We start from the raw sequence: 21,362 nt of genomic DNA on the forward strand, positions 1-21,362 counted from the left end.
TGTAAATGTGGAGGAGATTCAGGAGCAATATGTGCCTGAAGGAGGAATGATGAAAATGTTATGCTGTTATTTAAACATAAACCAAAGCAGTGGACAAATCAAAAATGGTGGCGCTATTAGATAAGTCCTGAGACCATTTAAGTCACTGGGATACATCATCTGGCAGCCATGGACGTCTGTACAAAAGTTTATGTCAGTTCATCTAGTAGATGCAAATGATATTTCATTGGATAAGTAAAAGCTTTGACCTGATAGCAACGCTAGATGAAAAGTTCACCAAAGATTCACCAAAGTCATCAGGATTCATTCTCTGGTGACCATGGATGTCCCACCCTGAGAGTTAACAATCTATCCATCTAGCTGCTGAGATACTTCAGTCTGGACCTAAGATAAAGGAGGCTAGCAGTGTACAGCAACGTGAGGCTTTACTTCTGCACAGTGAGCTGAAAGCTTTCATGCTCACAGTGACAATGCTAACATGCTAATGGTTAATATTTGCTATATTTACCAACTAAGTAACAGCTGAGGCTGATGTGAATGCCATTATTTTTGCAGGTATTTGTACATTAAGTATTTTTGTATTGGTCAAATTGAAAGTCACTTGCCTATTGGAGAAATTAGGGGTCACCAAAGTCAATGTCTGTACAAAATATCACAATGATGCATTCAATTATTGTTGAATGCATCACCGACTGACTGATATTACTATCTGTGGAGTGAGAAACCCCAAATAACACACATCCATTGCATACCAGCATTTAATGTTTCAAAAAAGGCAGTTTTATTGCAATTTTAAATAACAACAACATATCCCAACTCTGACCAACACTGCATGAGATTGCAATTTACATGATGGTAAATGACAGAAGTAAGTATGTCATGAAATGAATTATAATACCGTATAAAAAGAACAGATCATAAGAAACAAAATGAGAGCAAAAAAAACAAAAAAAAAAACAAAGACACACTTACACACATTCAGTATTTCTCTTCTGCTCATACTCCATCAAGCCAGGTTTGTAGAAAAAGACAATGAAAACATTCATTCTGCATAGTCACAATGCATTCTGCATTTGTATGCAATAGATATCATGTCTGCTTTTTATGTTCACATTGTAATGGCTCTGCAAACCTTGGTAGCCTGACAGATCCTGTATGTCACAACCTAAACTCTGTGTCTAACCTACTGTATGATTGAATAAGGCCTAAACTGTCATTCACCCTAATATCATGAAGCTGCATCCGTTAATTTTTAAATAATCTTCATCATAAAACAGTCTGGCCACTTTTACTCAGCATATTGCGAGCCTCTCTTTTTTTTATCTCTCTTATAATAGTGTAATAGATATGGCAAAACATTGTTTCTGTTCCCTAAAAGGTTATAACAGCTCATCCATCCTGCACTGCCATTATTATGCAAGAGGCAGAATAAGATACACTGACAGACTGCTAAGACACAGACAAATGGACAAGTACATACAGGACAACCCTACAGTGAGTTTTGATGAATGTGACCGGTACAGATACAGGACTGTAAGTGCACAAAATCAAGCATCGTGACGGAAGAGAGGTCAAACTTGAACCAGTTGTTTGCATTTCAGGAGGCATAAACATGTCAGGAGAATTAAAGACTGAAACTGAAGGAGGCCGTCAGGCAGTACAGCAGCTATTCCTGCATCTTTGTTGGTCAGTCTCAGACACGGAGGCTGCTCTTTCGCTTAAAATAAGCAAGATGAGAGAGTGCTGGGCTCAGAGCATAAAGGTAAAGGGACTCACGTAAGGGCCATGAAAGAGAGCATTTGTCCGCCTTCCAAAAGCAGTCTTTTTGTGTTCATGTTGAATTGTCTCAGTGTCTGTTTAGTGGTTGGCAGTGTTTCTTTGGCGCCCCCTAGCTGGGAGAGAGGGCAGGACTGTTCTCTGTGCTGATGTTGACCAGGCACTCGCTGGACTTGAGGCTAGACAGAGACTTGCAGCTCGGGAGAGAGGCCAAGGACCCGCACAGGCCCATCATGGAGGGGGTGTAGTCCTTTTCTGGAGGGGTGGGGCAGATATACAAAGGAAGGGTTACTTCAAATGTCTAACTGTGTTTACTGATCTTTCAAGAAGGCAGTGTGGCACAGTGTGTGCAGCAGGCACCTCCATTCTGTTTCCCCTCCATCCCCTGGGAGACTGAATCCAGGCTGATCGCCACTGACAGCAGCTCTGTGCTGGGGAAACTCCTCCTGCAGGTCAACACAAGTTTAGGGTTAGGGTTCACACTGTAGCCGGTCAATAATAAAGTAGAGTGCTTCCAGACCGGCCCATTTTTGAATGGTTGCAGCTGAAAAAAACAAAAAAGTAAATAAATAGTCTTCGCACTCATTATCGCATAAAACAAGCTGTTTGGAGACATCACCGTGGGCTCTGGGAAATCATAATGGACATATTTCACTGTTCTGCAACATTTTACAGACAAAATGATTAATTGTTTAACTGATAAACCAAGCCGCAGATGCAGCTGTGGTTGCTATGTCTAATACCTATTACTAATTAATAAAAATACATGTGCTGTACATGATGTATGAGTAAACAGAATATAAATAATAATTTAAAGAAGCAGGAAAGAGCAGTATTGAATGCCACATCCTTGTCGACATAACAGAGTGCTCTCTTTTCAGTTAGCAGTGAAATTAACTTGCTGTCCGTATGCTCAGTTACGCCAGGAGACAGACACTCAGTCAAACCTGCGGAACAGCTTGAAGTCATCTTGGTTGTTGTATGCCTGGAGCGTCGGCCACTGGTTGACCAACGGGATTGAAAGGTTTTTGGCCAGGTGGTTGGAGTCACATGGAATCAAGCTTGTCCTGACAAACATGAGGATACAACACATGACTAAGAAGTAATCAAATACAGGCCTCTGGTACAGACACACCCACACCTGCAAGTTACTAAAACCAATGAAAATGCTGACGCCATTCAGTGTTGAAAAGGTTCTAACATGTGATTTAAGATGCTGATCTTTTCAGCTGTTTTGCAGTGGGTGAAACTTCTGTCTACATCACTCACAGTTGCTCCTGAAGCTCCAGAACTACGGACTCCAGCTCCTTCTTCTCCTGCAGGCTGTGGCTCTGCAGCTCCTCCAGTCGGGCCTTTAGCCTCTTGTTCTCTGTTTCCGTGTTCTTCAGCTGCGACTCACGCAAGCGCACAAGCTCCTCCAGGTAACCCTGACAATGCACATCCACACTAAGTGAAAGGAAACACTTGCCCTCGGATGCTCATATTAGTACGTATGTAACGTAATGAGATATGAGAGTGGTGTCAAACTGCTCATCTGCCTCTATGCAAGGAGAGCAAATGAGCCGTTTTCCTAAAATGTCAAACAGTTTCTTACATTCAAACAAAAAAAGATCTCTGCACACCTTCTGAGCATTGACGATCTTGAACCTCTGCTCCATCTTGCGACACTTTGTGCTCCAGCTCTCCTCGTCGGTGACCAGGGGGATGTAAGGGTGTTCAGGGACGCTGTCGTCACTTGTGCTGCTGTCAACACTCTGCCGATCATCATCATCACTCAGGTAATCATAGCTACAACAAAAGCAACCAAATGACCGTTAGAAAAGTATCATTAATGTTATTAGTAACGTCTGTCATTTGCTATGACAAGTCTCAATGTCTGCTGTGAAAAAGATATGTAAGCAAGACCCCTAAAATAATTAATCTCCTATCTTGTATGGCACAAAGTGAACACATAATTATTTGTCAATGAAACATACCTTTGTGTGAATTTCAAGTATGGCGTATAGTCAATGACAGCAGAAGATTTCCCATCCAAGGCCTCCCCTTTCAGACAAAAACTATGGAAGATGAACAACACAGAAAAAGAACAGAAACTATTAATACCCTTCTAAAATGATCTGCTCAATATGAAATAGCAGTGTATAAAGGCCAAGTCTTCTCACTTAAAGTCTATGGCTCCAAGACCTATGAGCATCCCTGTTAGCACTGTGGCTTCCTCTCTTAACAGGATGGCTCCTTCTGCGTAGAACCTCCTAAAGCGCAGAGACAAATACAGCCAGGTGGGAACATGGTTCTAGCAGGGCTGGGGTGATGCTGCGCTGTAAAGTCAGGTGTGTGGGGCCTCTTACCTGGTCGTTCTGCTGTCCCTCAGAGCGGTGGCGATGTATTCCGACAGCCTCTTTTCCATCAGGGCTACTCTCATCCAGGCTCGCCCCTGAAGGAGTCACCAGAGAACAGGAAATTGACTTTGTGTTTGTGTGATGCAGCATGCTCGTGTACAGCTGTTTGCTCACATTATTTCTGGATGCTGCAGTTCAGTTTGCTCAGACAGCTTCAGACTTCAGTCAAGCTTTGTTGCAACTGCATGCAGGACTTGCCTTGGCTTGTGAGGTGCTGATGTTCTCCATGCTCTCGATGCTGCTAATGCAGCTGTTTGGGACTTTAGCGCAGGCCAGGCGGATGTAGTCCCAGTAACTCCTCTGACCATCAAACCAGCTGCCGGAGCCTAAAACGAGAATGTGACACAAATATCATTTGAGTTGATATGTTGAACTTAACTGTCGCCATGTGTAATATGTATTTATTTCAATGAGGGTGGAGGCTTGAGCCAGCAGATGCAGCTATAACTTGAGAAACTTGAGATTCAAGGAGCAGGTACTGCTGATGGAGGAAACCCACTTTGTTTGACCATGAAAAACTGTGTTGGCATTAGAAATAGACTGATGCACTTGATACTGATTTGTTATATGCATCTGAATTTGCTGCAGCAATGTTAGCACTTTAGATGCAACAGTGCAGAGACATAACATGTGACACATGTTTAGACTCTACTTAATATAGTAATTTCAGTGTTGTTCAATTGAGTTATTTAATTGAATTGATTCTAATAAATGTTTAACAGCACACCACTTCTTAATTTCCTGTTTAATATTTACAGAATTAATAATGAAACCTTCTCCATTCCATTCCAATCCATTATCAATAACAGGTAACTTATTTCCATTCATTTCTCAGCGTTTCCCACACTCAGTGCTATCCCACACAAAGTCCTGGTTCAGGTTTATTACCTTTGAAACGGTGGCTGAGGATGTGTTCAAGGATGGCTGCAAAATTGATGAACTCCTCAGATGAATCATCTATGGGCTCGGCCGTGTATTTCTCTAACAGAGTCTTTACTGAAAACCTGTGTGCAGAACAGAAAGAGAAAGCAAAGTTTTAAACAAAACGTTTGGTTGCCAATAATAAGGTTCATCGAGGGAATAAATTAGTCAGGGAACAGATTAATGGATTACTGCTTTCTATGTTTCAGTTACTGTAGGAGGATCACGTCATAGATCAAACTATAATTTAACTCTTTGGAATCTACTCGATAAAAAGAAATCACGTAGCAAACTGCGATAATAAAACCTGTAAAATGGACAAAATCAAAAAGTGCATCAGTGAATCAGAAGACACATTGTTCCTCCTGTATGTTTGTTGATTTACACCCACAGTCTATCCATTTCTGGCTGACTCTCATCTCTACACTCGAGGCTAATGTCACCCATTTACTGTGAGGAGGACGTTTATGGAAAGCTTTCAGGAAGCTGCAACAACTCAATTTTCTTCTTACTGGACAGCTCGAATTTATGACTCCAGTCTGTTATAATACACCGACAGCTGTATAGATGCCTGCTTGTAATGGTGTAGCCTATAAAGTACATTTTGAGAACATGAACAAATATGGAAGACAAATTCAGTATTGTTGTAAATTGTTTTCTGCTTAACTTTTGTGATGAGCCTTAAACAAATTTCACTGAAAGTCTGTTCTGAGTAAAACTCCTATGAACCGCGTGCATGAGTTTTGACAGCGGCTAAATGCTAACACTGGCATGGCAGGCAGGCTCACAATGCCAACATCCCGATGTGTAGCAGGTATAGGCTAATGTTTAGATCACCGTCTCAGGTTCGTGTGTTAGCATGCTAACATTTGCAAATCGTCGCTAAACAAAAGGTACATTTGAGGCTGAAGTGGTTACAATTGGGTGACCCCCCGCCATAATAGAGTAACACTCAAAGACCCTGTGAACCTGTGGTAAGTGTATTTCAGGCAACATTAGCCTTCTCCTGAAATAACCACTCCTAAATATTTTCCTGGAGACTAAATAATTCAGCGCCTCTATTTGCTGCAAGAACGCCTGCCAAATGCTATTTGTCCAGTGACACGGAGATATGGGGCCATATGGAAAAGAGAAAACCTGGCAGACATGCAGTAGAAATGATCTCTGACAGATATTGCTCATGTTTTTGCTGACTCAGATGTTGAGTTTTAGTTGTCAAGCCCAAACAGTTTTTAGTAAACCATCCCGGAGCACTTTATATTCAGGTTGCATGGTGCATGTGTCCATAAGACAATGCTTATCCTAACAGAGGCCACTGAGGCAAGTGATTTCACTCCCCATTGTTCCAAAGGCAACAATGTCTCATTGAGCTGCTCCGACTGCAGCCAGATACTGGACAATAATTGGCTGATTATCCTCAAAACGAGCACAATCCTCTGTGTTTTCACTGTATTACAGACAGCAGGGACGTGACATGACCCAGATAGGCTCGGCAGAGGTGCAGTCTTGTTCACCTGCACGGATGTCTGTGTAGTGTTTGTTTAATAAATGTTCCACATACAGTATGACAAGAACATAATGCAGGACTGGACATGTGACTGGAGTCCACATGTCCAGTCTGTGGACTCCAACCACATGACTTGGCCTCAAAATAAGCTTGAGTTTAACATCAGTGACTTGAATCTTGGCAGGACAAGCAGCATGTTCAGAGACAGAGCAGACACAAAGCCAGGGTTAGCACTTTTAATGTGCCTTTGAATGAATTATTGTAGCATTATGGAAAGATTTCTTTAAGGTGTCTAGTGTATATCTGTAAGGAGAGACGCTAAAGATGGGTTGTTCAGGGGCCATTAAGCATTCTGAATTAGATCTTGCATATATTGTTAAGTTTATTGTCAGGTTTAGCAGCAGCTGCATCATGACTGTGCAATTGTCGTTGTATATCCAAGTCTCTTTCAAAACTACATCTAATAATGAGTCCAATAAATCTAATAAATAATACATATCGATTGGCCACTTGAGGCCAAAAGCAGGACAATCCCCACAGACCCCCAAATAAAACTGCCCAACTTTATTGTAGAAATGCAGTAGCTTAGTGAAGTTACAGAGACTACGTCCATGTTTTGTACAGTCTATGCAATTCACACATCCAGCCAATACAAAGTATTAGCACGAATTTGGAGTCGTGTTTCTGGTCACCATGACAATCGTAGGTCCTATATTCACTCTCCTTTTAGCTCTGATTTTGACTCTCCATCAACTCCTGAAGGAGATAATGGCTCTTTAGCTGCTATACTAGCGAATGTAAACACTACCTTAGCCAGTCACCTACTGTGCCTGTCCAGTGTTTTGGTGCCGAGCAGGAAGCTCAGTCTTCAGAGCTCGTTAGCTGCCAATAAACTGATAGTGATGAGAGCTGTGAGACTAAACCAAAACATTAAAGGTGTGGGTCAGAAAACAAAAACAATGAGCTTAAAGATGTCAAAGTGCTCCTTACAGCTGAGAAAGTGTAGTCAGGTGATTGTCTAAATCTATGTGGGTTCATCTCTATGAGTGACCCTTTTAACATAGTCATTGGCTCCATTGTTACTGTAAAAATATTATTTTCATATTGATTTTAAAAGAGCTCAGACTCAACTACAGACAACAACGTGGCAGAAGTTTAATCTTTCGTACATGTACAGTATGTTTATGTCTGCATGTGTTTAAGCTCTGTCCAATCAGGACTTGATGTACAGGCCTTACATCGCCTCCCTGCCCTGAGTCCCTGGGGTGCCAGCTAGTCCTTGCCCCATGAAGGTTGTCGTCATAGCAACCACGCCATCAGCGGAGAGAAAATGAATCGTACTGACAAAGATGACACTGCTAAAGTCACACAGAGGAGCCCGGCTGTCTGTCTGTCTGTCTGTCTGTCTGTCTGTCTGATTTTATACGTCAGACATTTGTAATAGAAGGTGGTTCACGCACAGAGGCTTCGTCAGCGAGCAGGCCCACTGTCAGCACGGAGTTCATGAAAAAAAGACTTATTATGAGGATGACGTCAGCGCGCATGTCAAAATATGTCTTCTGCATTTATTCTACGTGAGAATAAAAACACCGGAGGGGTCAATTCGGTGTTAGAAAACACACACACGCAATCGCACGGGCATTCAGAAGGACTGCAACATTTAGCCTTTTAAAATCTGCGCTTATATCAGAGCACAGGCACTTAAAACGCACACGGTCTCTTTGACCACACACTGACCTGCAGACAGTGATGAGGTTTTTTCGCTCCACCGCCACGTTCCGAGCCGACGCTTTTTTCGAGACATCTCCCATGGCCATCGCTGCCTGCACACAGCCGGACTCCATCCAGGAGGAGGCAGCCCTGAAATCAAAGGACCCCTCCCTGTCGGCCACCTGCCCTCCTCATTCACTTCTGGATGCCAGAGAGAGGATGCTGCCTGGCCGCATCAGAGCCGCTGTCAGCGGGCTGCAGCGCTTCGTCTTACGGCGGAGGATGTGCGGCTTGAGACATCAGCTACAGCGGAGCATGTAGTGTGTTGATCTGTTTTTATTATTACTCTTATACACAGAGGACCCAATTACATCTGCTCTCTCTCTCTCTCTCTCTCTCTCTCTCTCTCTCTCTCTCTGTCTCTCTCTCCGCCTATTTTGACGTCAGCCTGACGTCACTGGATCAGCTCTCATCATGCAGACTGAACATGACGAGTCACCTCAGCGGTTTGAGTGACAAGTGTACTTTGAAAGCACTTTCCTGCTTCACCACATGGTTTTAACATTTTTACTCTGCACATAAGGACTTCAGTAGCATTACGCAAATGAAAGATATATCTAAAAGGTAATTTTGATAAATATATCCAATAAGTCTATCAAATATTAAAAAAACTCCTCATATTCGCTGATACACTTGATGGGTCCGTCATTACAAACATCGAAAAGATGGTAAGCTACAGTAATGATTTTATTACTGAATACACGGAAAATCTTGTAAACATCCCCAAGTGTCCAAAGATACTAAATATGTCAGAATGAATTTGGGGTAAATGTGTACAAAACGATGTACAAAACATCTAGAAAACAGAATGCAGAGTACAACTGTCAGACAGCGGGGCATAAGATGATTTTTGAAACCATAACAAATCTAAAGATTAAAAAGGGAAAGTGTCTGTTTATTTGTTTGATTGTTGCTTTTATATAACGTAGAAAAGTATTTCCCAATAATATATTTATGATTTTAATGTCATAGATGCTGTATAATCATGTGTTATAGATAAAAAAATGACAATTTGCAGAAAAGGACCTCCATATTACACTGCGATTATTTTTCATTGTGTTGTAAAATAGATTTCAATGCATGTTTTCTCTCTAAGGGACAATGCATCTTTATTATATGAACGTCATGTGTGTCTCTCCATCAAAAGACCTTTTTGTACTGCGGTTATGTGTCATTCGTTTCTTGTTCAATAGCAGCCTCTGAAAACAGGTTTACAGTACAATAAGGGTGATATCATCAACGCCAGCAGCACCACCTCAGTCATCACGCTGGATCACTTCCTCCTCCTGTAATTTCCGATCAGCATCCTCTTCAGTCTCCTCCCTTCCTTGTTTTTCCTCCTCCTTCTACTCCCAGAAGAGGTTCTGTGCTTCTGCAGAACTGTAAAGTGTCATCAAACGGTGACACTTTGGCCTCCACCTTCTCCTCTCTAATGAGCTGACAGCTGGTTGCCACCATGCATTGTTGGGCGGGGGGTTGGGGTTGTGGGGGTTTTTTGTCCCGGTGGAAGTGGAGGAGTAATCACTCATGCATATCTGGGTCTGATGCTCCATATGTTTGAATGCTTCATACTCCCGTTTTGGCAACATCAGAGCTGTGAGATAGCATTCAGACATAAACAGATGTTATATGCAGACATAACAATACCTCATGGTTCACTGTCATATTGTTTCGTGTTTTATTGCTCATTATATGAAGATTTATGGGCTAACCTTTTAATCAAATCCCCCTCAAAACAAAGCTAAGCAGGTCAAACTATTGTCCATTATTTTAATTTCATCCATCGACTGCATGAGTGTTATGTCTCTAAAAGGCTCCTATGTTCTCGCCATGCTACGCACTTCTCGCTGTGCGTTTATAGATTTTCTTTGATGGTTGGAAACTCACAGACTATTGATTGATAATTGTTTCCATTTCACTTTTCACATTTGACTCCTCATGTAGCAACAACCAGTGAAGACACTTTAACGTGCAGTGTTTTCATTCCTGCAGCAGGGGGCAGAGTTTTATCTGGTATCTATTCACTTAAAGGGGCAGTCCACTGACTTCATGTCGCACTTCCAGAAGATTAAGGACTCACTTGAGATGGATAAAAGTTTCTAAAGCTGAAAAAATATCAAACATCATCCTTTTCTTTCTTACTTTTTTTTTTAGATAAGTGTGTCCAGAACCGGCACAAAACATTATGCAACAGTGACCCTTTAAATACATGAGAGTAAATAACATTGCAGGTTCACTTGGATCATGGAATAGAAACATTTACATGATGGTGGTGTTTTTCAGACTGAATATATGGTACATGGTGTCGGCAGTATGATGCAGTATAAACAGCTACTGTAAGAGATGCAGGTAGTTTTCAGGAAAGATGTGACATTTAAAATGTGCTTGGCTCATATATTTCAGGATTTTGATAGCGGTGGCATTTTTCTCATTGAATCTTGGACTTTATGATCTTTACTGTTGGCTTTCAGTAGCGTTGGTGACGCACCTGCTATACTCAGTCTGCTCAAGCTGTACAGAGAAGGGAAAGAAAGCCTAAACGTCTCCTACTCCAGGCTGCTTGGAACAGTCTGCAAAAGGAAATTAAATTGATGAATCTGATATCTCCGGCAGAAGACGAGACCAATGTAAGCTCTATGATGACTGACTCTATTCTTAATTTAGACTGCTTTTCATCATCGTCTTTGCAAAAGATTTCTTCAACTCCAGTGGAACTCACCAGGTTAAATAAAGTTCAAATGAATGAAGAAAAGATTATAAAAGTGAGGGATCACTGCTTAAAAGGTGAGTATAATTTTATGTTGGAGGAATTTGCAGAATGAGAATAGTAGTAAATGTTTTTCCTTTAATAACAAACAAAACTTTTTACACATAGAGCTATGAAGTATTATGGAAATCAATTCCATTTGGTTTAGTTCCATTCATTTTATTTCACTTTATTCAAACTCTCAAGGCAGAACATTTCTTAAATTAGTTATCTTATAGTGTACATATTCTATAAACACAGAGCAGTCATCTCTATTTCTGGATACCTAAAATACTCATAAGCACGGTTTCCTGTCTGTTTATCTTGTGAATACTGGTGGCTTGTGCTGCAGGTTTGTCACTCATGCACGAGGTCCACAAACAGCTCAGGTGCCTCTTCGCTCTGAGCCGAGGCTTGAGGGGAGTGTGTGAAATTCTGGACAGTGTTGTGAGAGCGTTGGGGGCAGAGGTCACGTGGAGGAGGGAGCGTGGGGTCTGGCCTGAGATGGGCAAAAGGTTTGTGCGTGAGCCCTCAGGCTCCTGTCAGACTGATAAATAGGGCTGAGTAGACAACATGGACAACAACAAAGGTGCACGGAGAGACCCAACCTGTCTAGACATACTGTCTGGACACCACTGACTCTTAGAAATAATCAAATGTGGACAGTTAGGTTGGTAACTATTGGAATAATACTCCCTCCATCATACATGTGCAGCTTATATGTATGGAGGTCAGTATTTGGAAAAGCGATGATTACAGCAGACTCATAGACAGCAGCAACTCCCTCTCTCTCACACATACACACACACACACACACACACACACACACAAACGTAAGTGCAGTTTAAACTGGGGTCAGCTAGTCAGGCCTGGAAAATCCAACACAGGAAAGATGTGAAGAGGGAGACAAATATGTCCCTGTTTAAACATCCAGGTCTGTCCTCTGCAGCTTCACCTCTTCACAGCAATTGAAAGCATATAAAATGAATGTACAATTCATGTACACTGACAGGAATTAAATAGATCCACAAGATATCCACCTGGAGATTGTGTCTATAGCTTGAGATGAGATTATAGTACAACACAAACCGTCAGACACATTCCTGATCTGGAATGTCATAATGCGTAGAGGCCTTCAGTGTCATTTTGTCAACTGGTTTGATCTGCATGAGTCCAGTACTTCATTTTAGCTCAGCTGGACATTTATCAGAACAATCACAAGATGGTCTCCAGCTCTTTCAGAGTTAAGTAGCTGTCTGGTTCTTCTCCAGGGGTTTGTGGAAATGTTCCCTGACTTCTGGACTCGTGATTTCCTTTGCTGGCCCTGGCATGCCTGGCAAAAACTCCAGACTCCGTCCCCCCTGCCTTCCACACAGCTAGCTCCTGCTGGGGGCCGGCGGTCTCAGTATCACCGGGCACGTATCCGGGCAGGCTGGTCTGTGGATGGAGAGAGCCGTGGCGTGGCGGCCGGACCCCTGACCCTCCACCAGCAGCTCCACCTGAGCCCACAACACCTCCAGTGAAGGAGAGAGCTCTGGGATTGGCAGCAGACAAGCTGACGCTGTGGGTGGTGGTGTGTGACATCATGCCGCCGTAGTAACAGCTGCCTCCGCCACCGCTGCTGGTTATCCTGGCTTTCTGTTTAAGGTCCAGCGTGAGGTTGCGTCTTAACCACGCCTTCTTTACCTCCGCCTGCACCTGAGAACAGGCAGGAGACAAACAGTAAGTTCTGTTTGTTTCTTTTTTTTAATTGTAAAATGTGAGTTGATTCATGAAAACTGAACAACAGCTTCATTACCTCCCCATTGCAGAAACAGTAGATAAATGCCACAAAAAAGCCCTGAAAGATGAAATTGAGATCTTGTTAAAAAGGATAAAATTTTTGTAAATGTATTGCATCGAAATACTGGAAACATATCTGTATTCTATTACCCAAAACAAAGCAATACTTTGATATTTTTGACAACATGCCCATTTGCCGTCTTGTCTAGTTATTGCTTGCAGAGCTGATGCTTATGAATGCTGACCTGGGATGAATTGAAGAACATCTCATAATGCATTTGCACCTGCCACAGCAGCCCAGTGACCTCAGTGTAGGGAAGAGCCATGAACACCATGTAATGGACTCCAAACAAGGGCATGAGGACTAATGTGGACTTTAGCAGCTTCCTGCCGATTAAGAGTGGAAACATTCATGTGGTGATTTAATGTTTCTTGTCAAAGGATGGCAGCCAACAGTCATTTAAAAGATTTTCAGGAGAGTTTTACACTAAGAGGGAAAAATGTAATATAAGACAGTCTTTCCAGCTTATCATTCTTGGAGGGTTTAATGAAAATTTACCGATATTGCTGCCGAGGGTCCAATTTACCAGTGTTTGTTTCCCACAGTTTAGACGCCAGTACACGTATTATGTTCACGAAGAGCAGGAAATTTACCTACAGGGGCAGAGGGGTACAGTGAGGCCATATTCAAGTGTCAGATATCCTTTAATAGTGTCAAAATGTAAACTTTTTCTTACAACAATGGCTGCCAGAATGGGAACTTGATAGATCCACTTTAGGTTTCCTGCACTGATGTCCCAACATCTGAAGACAGAGACGCAAAGATGAAGTAAGAATTTGTGATACAGGTGTCGTGTAAATATTAGACATGTGAACACATCACATGACTCACTGCGTGTCCGCCAGCGAGGCTCGTGCACTGACCCAAATGGACACAAACACAACTGGAACACCTGAGATGAGCGGAGAGAGTGAGTCTGTTAATTCACTGTTAGCTCGATACATGACGACACAGTGTCTTGGCCGATGTCGCTTACCCCAGCCGATGATAGTGAGGGCCCATAGGTAGTTCTTGTCAGAGAGGAAGGCCATGAAGATGAGGCTGTGTAGGTACAACCCCTCCACCAGGATCCAGTAATGATTGGTGGCCAGGAAATAAAGGAAGAAAGTAACAGCAACTTTACAGCCGGCCTGAGGACACAAAGCAGCATGTACATGAAACATTCAGTCAGGTCATAAACGCTGCAAGGCGCATTAGCTCTGTGTAAAATATATGGTAATATGTAGCATCAGGAAGACTGGGATTTATGTTTTCCTCTTGAAGGATTTGACATTTAAACACTCATTTGCTTTCTTGCCAAGCATTAGGTGAGAGGATCGATGTCAGTCCCTTAATTGTCTGTTAAATATGAAACTATAACCAGTTAGCTGATCTTGGCATACAGACTGGAAAAAGAGGGAAAAATCTAATCCAGAATGTGTCGTTTTTACACTTCTTTTCCTTCACAGATGAAATGAATGAGATATAGCATGTTAATTAATGAGTTTTAGAGTCTTTATGTTAAGGTAAGCTAACCATCGGCCTGCAGCTTCATATTTAGCACACAGAGTGGTGACAATACTCTCATGTCATTTTTGCCAAGAAAGCAAAGAACATAAATTTAATTTCATAACATACAAGTACGCAAGCACGTCTTGCATCCTAATAATAATTTACCATATGGGGCTTCTGTGCAGTGAACTCCGGCTCAGCATTGCTGTCATCAGATATGGTGTAGAGCACAGCGTCCTTCACGAAGATGCTGACTGCTCGGCATATGAAGGAGGTGAAGAGGTGAATGTGGATGTAATTGCGTGTGCAGTGGAGACGCCTGGAAAGAGAGAGATGTTGGGATGTTAACATGAAAAAAAATCATGTTTTTTGATAATCTCTTCTGCTGTTTTTTGGACAAATCCTCTCACTTGAATATAACTGAGGTTTTCTGTTTCTTACTTGAAATAGCAGAGGATGGAGACTGCCACCAGCAGTGACACCAGAGAAATGGAGTAGCCAACAGTGTACATTAGATGGAGCCTCTCAAACACCTTCTGAAGCAAAACAGAAACACACTTAGAGTGTGCGTGTGTGCAGATTCATAGAGACAGAACACCAGGCCAGCATGACTGAAACTGAACACGGAGGCTAAACAGCAGTGCATCAATATTATTATGGAAAAGTCAGTGAGTAAACATATTTTATATGGGAAGATCAATACATTTTTTCAAACCACATTTGCAGGATTCAGACTGATTTGATATCTCTGACACTTCTTGCAAACACATCTGAAACCTTTTAGTAGATGACAGAATATTGTCATTATTACACAGAGAATATTGTGTGGAGTAATTCCACTTCAGCGAAAACAAAGCAACAATCTGCAGCCTGAAACTTTCCTCTCTTTAATCTATACAAGTGCACAAACACACACGTTCAACCAACCACAAGAACACACTGTGTCTGTGTCCAATACATATCTCGACAAACGCACGTGTACATACTTCCTCTTGGCTCCTGTGGTTGGAGGTCAAGTATGTGGTGCACTCGGTGTAGTTAGCCCACGTGCGGTTGATACTGGGCACCTGCTCCCAGTTCCCGGATGCATCACACTGGCGGTAGGCTTGTCCTGCATCACAGCAGAGCAGGATACAGTCACAACATTAGCATAACGGTCTGTGCTACAGTAGAAATATATAAAAACACTCACCGGGACAAAGCTGCTGTGTTATTTCTGCATGTTAGTGTCTCCTGAGCTCTCCTACCTCTGTGGTTGAAGTCGTAGATGTACTCTGGACACAGCACTGACACCAGCTGACCTGCTCTACTCTGCGGCCAGCAGATGATCCCGTCCCACTCAGGGATACAGTCGCCATCTTCAGAAATAATAGGAAACAGCTGTTACCTATTTCAGGTTTTAGCTTGTGCTTTTCTACATACTCTGTAGGCTTGACACAGGATCGGGGCCCAAGGAGTCAGAAGGCCCCTAAGTTGGTTTTTATTGATTTTGATTATCTGATGTCAGCAAAAATACTTTTAAAGTCTCAGAAGTTGAAGCACTCATTATGCATGAAAATGTGTTTGGGTGATTCAAGAAAACAGAGCCTGTATCACAGGTTTCCTTTGATGGTTTCCACACTATAAGCTACATAATGTAATATTTCATCCAGTATTTTGTATTATATCTGTGCCTCTGTTAGGCTTCAAACTGCAGCTCCGTCTTCAAATCAAATTTCTCTGCAAACAGACCATTGAAGCAACTTATCATGAGCTTCTGCGTCATAATCTGAATGAAAAATGTCCTGCTATTGTCTGCACCTAAATTCAGCTCTGTAATCACACAGATACTGGTCAGCAGGACATTGGATGGTGTTATATCTGATCCTAAATAAATAATTGATGTCATAAATATCGTTTCTGATTATATATTTGGATGTGCACTCACTGACCTCTTGTGTTTTGTTTTTTTTTTATACTAAGGCTGGGTGTGCTTGTTGAAGGGCTTTTCTCCCCTGGAGTCTTCGATAATATTTTGAAAGGAAAGCTGACATGTCTCCTTGTGACGTTTTGATGATGGGATAACCAAGCAGCACACAAACCTTCAGCCAGGGCCATCTGTGCCTGGATGTTCCTTTCACACTTGGCGTGAGCACCAATCAGGACGTAGATCTGCTCATCTCGCGTGATGACATCATCAGAGTCTATCTGTAGCGGGTGGATGAAAGAGAGACGTGAAATGCATTTACAGTGATGTATGTGGAATATAAGCAAGCAGGTTTTCTTCCTCTGTGTATGGCATGAAATAGAAATGTAAAGAAAAGTTAGGTAATTAAGGTGAATTAACAGATTTTTAACATCTGCTGTAGCTGGTTCACTAACCATTTAATGATGCATTGAAGGCTTATATACATCTTTTTGTCAGTTTTAGCCTATTAATGACAAAATACAGAACATTTTTGTTGAGCATCTCAAATGTCCACTATGCAGTTTTAGATTTTGGATGCACTTCTTTCATTTGCATTACATTACAAAGTCTGCTACTTCACAGGCAAAACAAGTAAACCTAAAATTTTAAGATGCCATAATAGTTAGCTGTGATGTGAAGTAGGCATGCTTTGTAGCAAACTGTAAAAGAACTGAAGGTGTGATCCTTTAAGAGCGATGTGATTTACCCAACCGCAATGATGCGTCTGCAGGGGTGTGATTAGGCTGTTTGGTATTTGTCAAAGCCTCAAAGGTGCCCACAGACATGAGAAGTTTCCCAATAAAAGTCTTTCTGAAGTCCCTTTCCAATACAACCATCTGTCAACCAAAAACTCTCCCATGGGTCTGATGTGCTGCCTTCAGGTGTTGTGAAATAGTTGTGTGAGGGTGCGGTATGTGATGATGCCTCACCAGCCCCTTTTTTGTCCAGAGGTGGGGCTGCCGCTGGCCACATGGGGGCCTTGTCCTCTGCACCTCGGCCATGCTGGTGAGGGCTAGTCTACACAAGCAGCTTTGTGTTCCCAGGTGCATTTCACAACATACCAGCAAATCTAGCAACTAGAGAACTCACATAAGGATTGTTTGCCTGCTAGAGTAGAGCAGTGAGAGAGATGATGAGGCAGAAAAGAGCGAGGAAAGAGACAGAAACAAGTTTTTGATGATGGGGATGTTGTTAGTTTTCAGATATTTGGTCATCAATCAAAATATTGGACAAATTGAAATTTGGGTTATGAAATTTGAGGGTGAAGTGATATTTTTTCCTTGGATGGTGACAGGATCCACTCTTACTTAACTCCACTCCCCTTAAAGCCATGTAAGCCACCAAAGAGTGGTTTCTCAGATTGTTTCATTTAACTGTTAAAGACTGAGTAAAAAGAAAGAAACGTCCAAAGATTAACTGACCAGACCTGTAGGTTAGGAACCACTGAGCAAAGAAGTAGTAAAAAAGGTAAACAATATGATAATTTATCTGTCATAAGGGCCAATTTTCAGCAGAGTTTTACTTGTACAGGATCTGAGTACTTCTTCCACCACTGCTTCTCACAGCTGTCTTCCTGGCAAACGTCAGAAAACTTAGACTGGACCCAGTCATGCCGAAGGATATGTGATAACTAACATTCTTGGTATAAGCCATTAAAATAAATCACCAGTGGGCAAACAGCGTTTCCAGTATTGTAGCACTGGGATTGCTGAACGGCTATCATTTCCTACAGTGATTTGTTTTGGGAGGAGACTCTCAGCCAAAGTCAATACAGACATATTGAGCTGCTCAAACCACTTGTTGTTGTTGCTGTAGAGGACTGTGGACACACTCTGGCCATGCTGACACTGCTTACAGCGTGTGTGTGTGTGTATGTGTGTATGTCAGTTTCTGTCCGCAATCCCATTTAAACACGTCAATTACTGATAGCCCTAATTAGATTTTCAAGTTTCCAGATAAAGTCCTCTACCTGTCCTCAACAAAACATCCTCAAAAACGAAGAAAGTACATTGACATGCGGCATAATTCAATACATGCAAGTCAATACGGAGAAGTCGCTTTTCTTTGAACGGGAGGGTTTTCTGCTGACGGACAGGGAGTGTTAGCAAAACAATCGGGTTTAGACATCTCCTCGGCTTTGTGTCGTAATTGAATTTGCTCTCTCAGGCCTCTGCTTCATGTAAAGTGATTTTCAGGCTGACTGAGCAGGAGGTTGTAAGTCTGCCTGAGGGCGACACTCAGGATCGACCTGAGGGAAGATGAAGAGATGGGGCTCAGGCGCAGGAGAAGGTCAGCTCGAGCTGCAGGAGGGTCGTGCTTCAGTGGGCGAAAGGTTAAAGAGGTCAGAGCTGATGGAGGTTTGTGAGGTAAAGCAGATCACAGGTGGCCTCTGATGGCAGAGGTTGAGGGTTTCTGGTTTGGTTTTGCTGATGCTGTTGTTTTCACAGGCTTTTGTCTCAGTCAAGGAGATGTCTGTTGTTTATCTGAACGTCTTTTCTCCTAAAAAATAACCTCAAGTGCCCTTTATAAGAAATCATATTTTCAAAGAGACCTACTCTTGTTTGTTTGTAAGCGTGTGTGTGTTGCCTTTGTTATCCCCTACATTTTTCAAAGCAGTATTCCCATTTGGACACAAGATTCTGCAGGCAAATTTGCCAAATATCCAATAATTTATTGACTATCTTATTGTTGATAAATAAATATTTGGCTTTTAGGTCATTTTGGGCTTCATTGTCACCTGATTTGACTTTGTTTTACAGTTGGAAATAAACTATACAATATATAAAACTACTCAAAAAAGAAAAAAAAAATGATATTCCTCAGCAGCACTGCAAAAAAGAAGTTACTCAGCATCACCACGTTTGTTAAAAAAGGAAGAAAGTTGTGCCAACCATCGATGGTCTGCCTTGCTGGTGAATGGTTGGCAGGTTTCCCAACACGCGAGATAAATTTATGTCCAAAATTCAAATGATCAAAGAAAGTCACAGATATACGAAATGTTCTGCATTTGGCTGAAGGCGCAGCGGTATGGGAGTGTTATTTCTGACTCAGGGTCGTATTATAGTGTAAGATATGATGCTCTTGTGTGAAAAGTTTAAATTTAGAACATAAAAAATCATCCTTTTATACATTTACACTGGATTGAGAGTTAAGCTTCAATTGTGTTCGTTTTATTTAAGCTGGTGATTTTCTGTAGGAGATCACATGCTCACCAATCCCTCCACAAATATGAGAAGATCAATATTATTCAGAAGAAGTTAAGTTTGCACAAATTACAAAACATGAAAATTGTTCAAGTGAAAGCAAAGTGAAAAGAAATGTTGTTGATAAACTAAAACAGATTTCTGAAAGGAAAACATTCAATCAATGACGTAATCAATAACTCAAACACACTTACCAGTGCAGCCACTATTAGAGCACCGTGGAAAAGAGCCAAGGCGGCAGTTCCTTGCACAGATAACATGACGTCTTTTCAACTGTTGTCTTGAACGGGACGTCTCATTAACATCAGATCATCTTGTCTTCCTCAGGTTGCACTGAAGGAACTTGTGTCCCACAGTCAACGACAGTTCTCCTCTGGTGTCTCATCAGTGCTCCTGGTGTTCTTAAGCGATTGTTTGGGTTTCACCTGCCAATAAGAGCTGCCTTTGGAGATATCTTCTTGAGCTTTGCGTACTTTTGACATCCCTTTTCAAAATGTCCCCTGTCTCCAGTCTTCTCCTTGAGGCTCAGTGGACATCGCTGATCAGGTCTGAGGGACCATGTAGCAGCCAGACTAGTGTGAGAAGGTTTCTGACAGGAAAAGAGGGAGAGGGGAGCTCTGTGGAAGAAATCTCCTCCTTTTACAGTTCTTTGGACTGTTGCCTATCAGAGATGGGTTGGCCTTGATTGGCTGTGGCTTCCATCTCACTTAACTCTTTGTGCTCCTCTGGTGTGGACATCTGTCTCTGTCATCCTCTCTATCTGTCTGTTTTATTTGTTGTTTTTCACACTTGTCTCCTTTTACAGTTTTTTCCCACTATCAGACAAATTGGTCTTAGCTTTTACCATCCTTGTGATAATTCCGTATATATTAATCACAAGTATATTGCTCAAGGATTTGGTACATACGTATGTTCTTGTTTTTTGAATCCAGGACAAGAGACTGGGTCATAAGCCTATTATTATTATGTCCCACCATCATAAATAGAAGCAGTATGATTTAATAGGCTTTGGTCCCATGGCAAGAGACCAACATTTCATTTCCATTTCCCACGCTGGGACATTTTGGAGGACACACTCACACTAACTACTGTTTGTCCCAGTTAGTTATTGTGTTATTATTATTGTATAATCTCTACAGTGTTAACATCCCTGACACTGACACCAGCAGATGTTACAGATACACAAATTACATGGGACCAGATGTTTGAGTTTTGTGCCGGTATTCTGCTGCGGTTCCCAATCTCAGCCAGAAACACCCACGGGTCCTCCAAGAGATTTCAGGTTCCCATGGTTCAGGATTTATAATACATTTCTCTCATTCAATAAAATTTACAATGAAGACAGAAGTTTTGAAACAATAAGAACGACTTGTATGAGAATAGATATACATGTGAAGAAATGACTAGATTATAAGCAGAAAACAAATTTGGCATGTACTTTTTCTGCAGTTTGTGAATATTGAACAAGCAATGATCGGTAACCAGTGCCCAAAATGCTTGCCTTTTTTTTTTTAATATCAACAAAATCATTTTACTCTAATATTATCTAAATACAAATATTTTACAGCGCATTTTCTACATTTATTGCACACATTTTACACAATAATAATAACAATAATTGATTTTTTTTTTTCTTTTTTGCAGCTACACTCTGGTTAAAATTCTAAGATTCATGATAAAGAGAATAAAGAATAAAGCACGTCACATACACTTATATGGCGTTTCCATGACCCTGAACAACCTTACAGTCATACATAT

The 21,362-nt window shown here is 41.7% G+C and overlaps 2 protein-coding genes across 3 annotated transcripts; both read right to left on the reverse strand.

Annotated features, from left to right (window-relative positions):
- Nucleotides 1-759: 759 nt before the first annotated feature.
- rundc3ab (RUN domain containing 3Ab) lies at nucleotides 760-8,720 on the reverse strand. The gene is made up of 11 exons (XM_076760682.1): nucleotides 8,341-8,720; nucleotides 5,064-5,179; nucleotides 4,374-4,501; nucleotides 4,125-4,210; nucleotides 3,939-4,028; nucleotides 3,753-3,833; nucleotides 3,399-3,564; nucleotides 3,046-3,203; nucleotides 2,724-2,843; nucleotides 2,137-2,222; nucleotides 760-2,031 (listed from the first exon to the last, which is right to left on the reverse strand). The coding sequence occupies exons 1-11, from the start codon at nucleotides 8,445-8,447 to the stop codon at nucleotides 1,889-1,891; spliced, it is 1,281 nt and encodes a 426-aa protein (XP_076616797.1). The 5' UTR covers nucleotides 8,448-8,720; the 3' UTR covers nucleotides 760-1,888.
- Nucleotides 8,721-11,281: 2,561 nt separating this feature from the next.
- Nucleotides 11,282-20,223, reverse strand: pth3r (parathyroid hormone 3 receptor). Of its 2 annotated transcripts, none has more exons than XM_076760040.1 (13): nucleotides 19,799-20,223; nucleotides 16,535-16,640; nucleotides 15,701-15,811; nucleotides 15,440-15,564; nucleotides 14,895-14,989; nucleotides 14,619-14,772; nucleotides 13,939-14,092; nucleotides 13,794-13,854; nucleotides 13,639-13,705; nucleotides 13,461-13,555; nucleotides 13,147-13,288; nucleotides 12,918-12,959; nucleotides 11,282-12,817 (listed from the first exon to the last, which is right to left on the reverse strand). In XM_076760040.1, exons 1-13 carry the CDS (start codon nucleotides 19,862-19,864, stop codon nucleotides 12,335-12,337), a joined length of 1,701 nt encoding a protein of 566 aa, XP_076616155.1. In that variant the 5' UTR covers nucleotides 19,865-20,223; the 3' UTR covers nucleotides 11,282-12,334. The 2 variants fall into 2 exon arrangements, with proteins under 2 accessions (XP_076616155.1, XP_076616156.1); XM_076760041.1 differs by having other exon boundaries at nucleotides 14,895-14,986; nucleotides 19,799-19,983.
- Nucleotides 20,224-21,362: the final 1,139 nt, after the last annotated feature.

The sequence above is a fragment of the Chaetodon auriga genome, chromosome 20 (genome assembly GCF_051107435.1).
Source record: "Chaetodon auriga isolate fChaAug3 chromosome 20, fChaAug3.hap1, whole genome shotgun sequence".
Lineage (NCBI taxonomy): Eukaryota > Metazoa > Chordata > Actinopteri > Chaetodontiformes > Chaetodontidae > Chaetodon > Chaetodon auriga.

Coding starts and splice junctions, on each gene's coding strand:
- rundc3ab (XM_076760682.1), bottom strand. CDS start 8,447: ATGGAGTCCGGCTGTGTGCAGGCAGCGATGGCCATGGGAGATGTCTCG. Junction 4,211..4,373: donor TCAGCACCTCACAAGCCAAG/GCAAGTCCTGCA, acceptor TGACTCCTTCAG/GGGCGAGCCTGGATGAGAGT. Junction 3,565..3,752: donor TACTTGAAATTCACACAAAG/GTATGTTTCATT, acceptor CTTTTGTTGTAG/CTATGATTACCTGAGTGATG.
- pth3r (XM_076760040.1), bottom strand. CDS start 19,864: ATGTTATCTGTGCAAGGAACTGCCGCCTTGGCTCTTTTCCACGGTGCT. Junction 14,990..15,439: donor ACCACAGGAGCCAAGAGGAA/GTATGTACACGT, acceptor GTTTTGCTTCAG/AAGGTGTTTGAGAGGCTCCA. Junction 14,093..14,618: donor CTGCACAGAAGCCCCATATG/GTAAATTATTAT, acceptor TTGTGTCCTCAG/GCCGGCTGTAAAGTTGCTGT.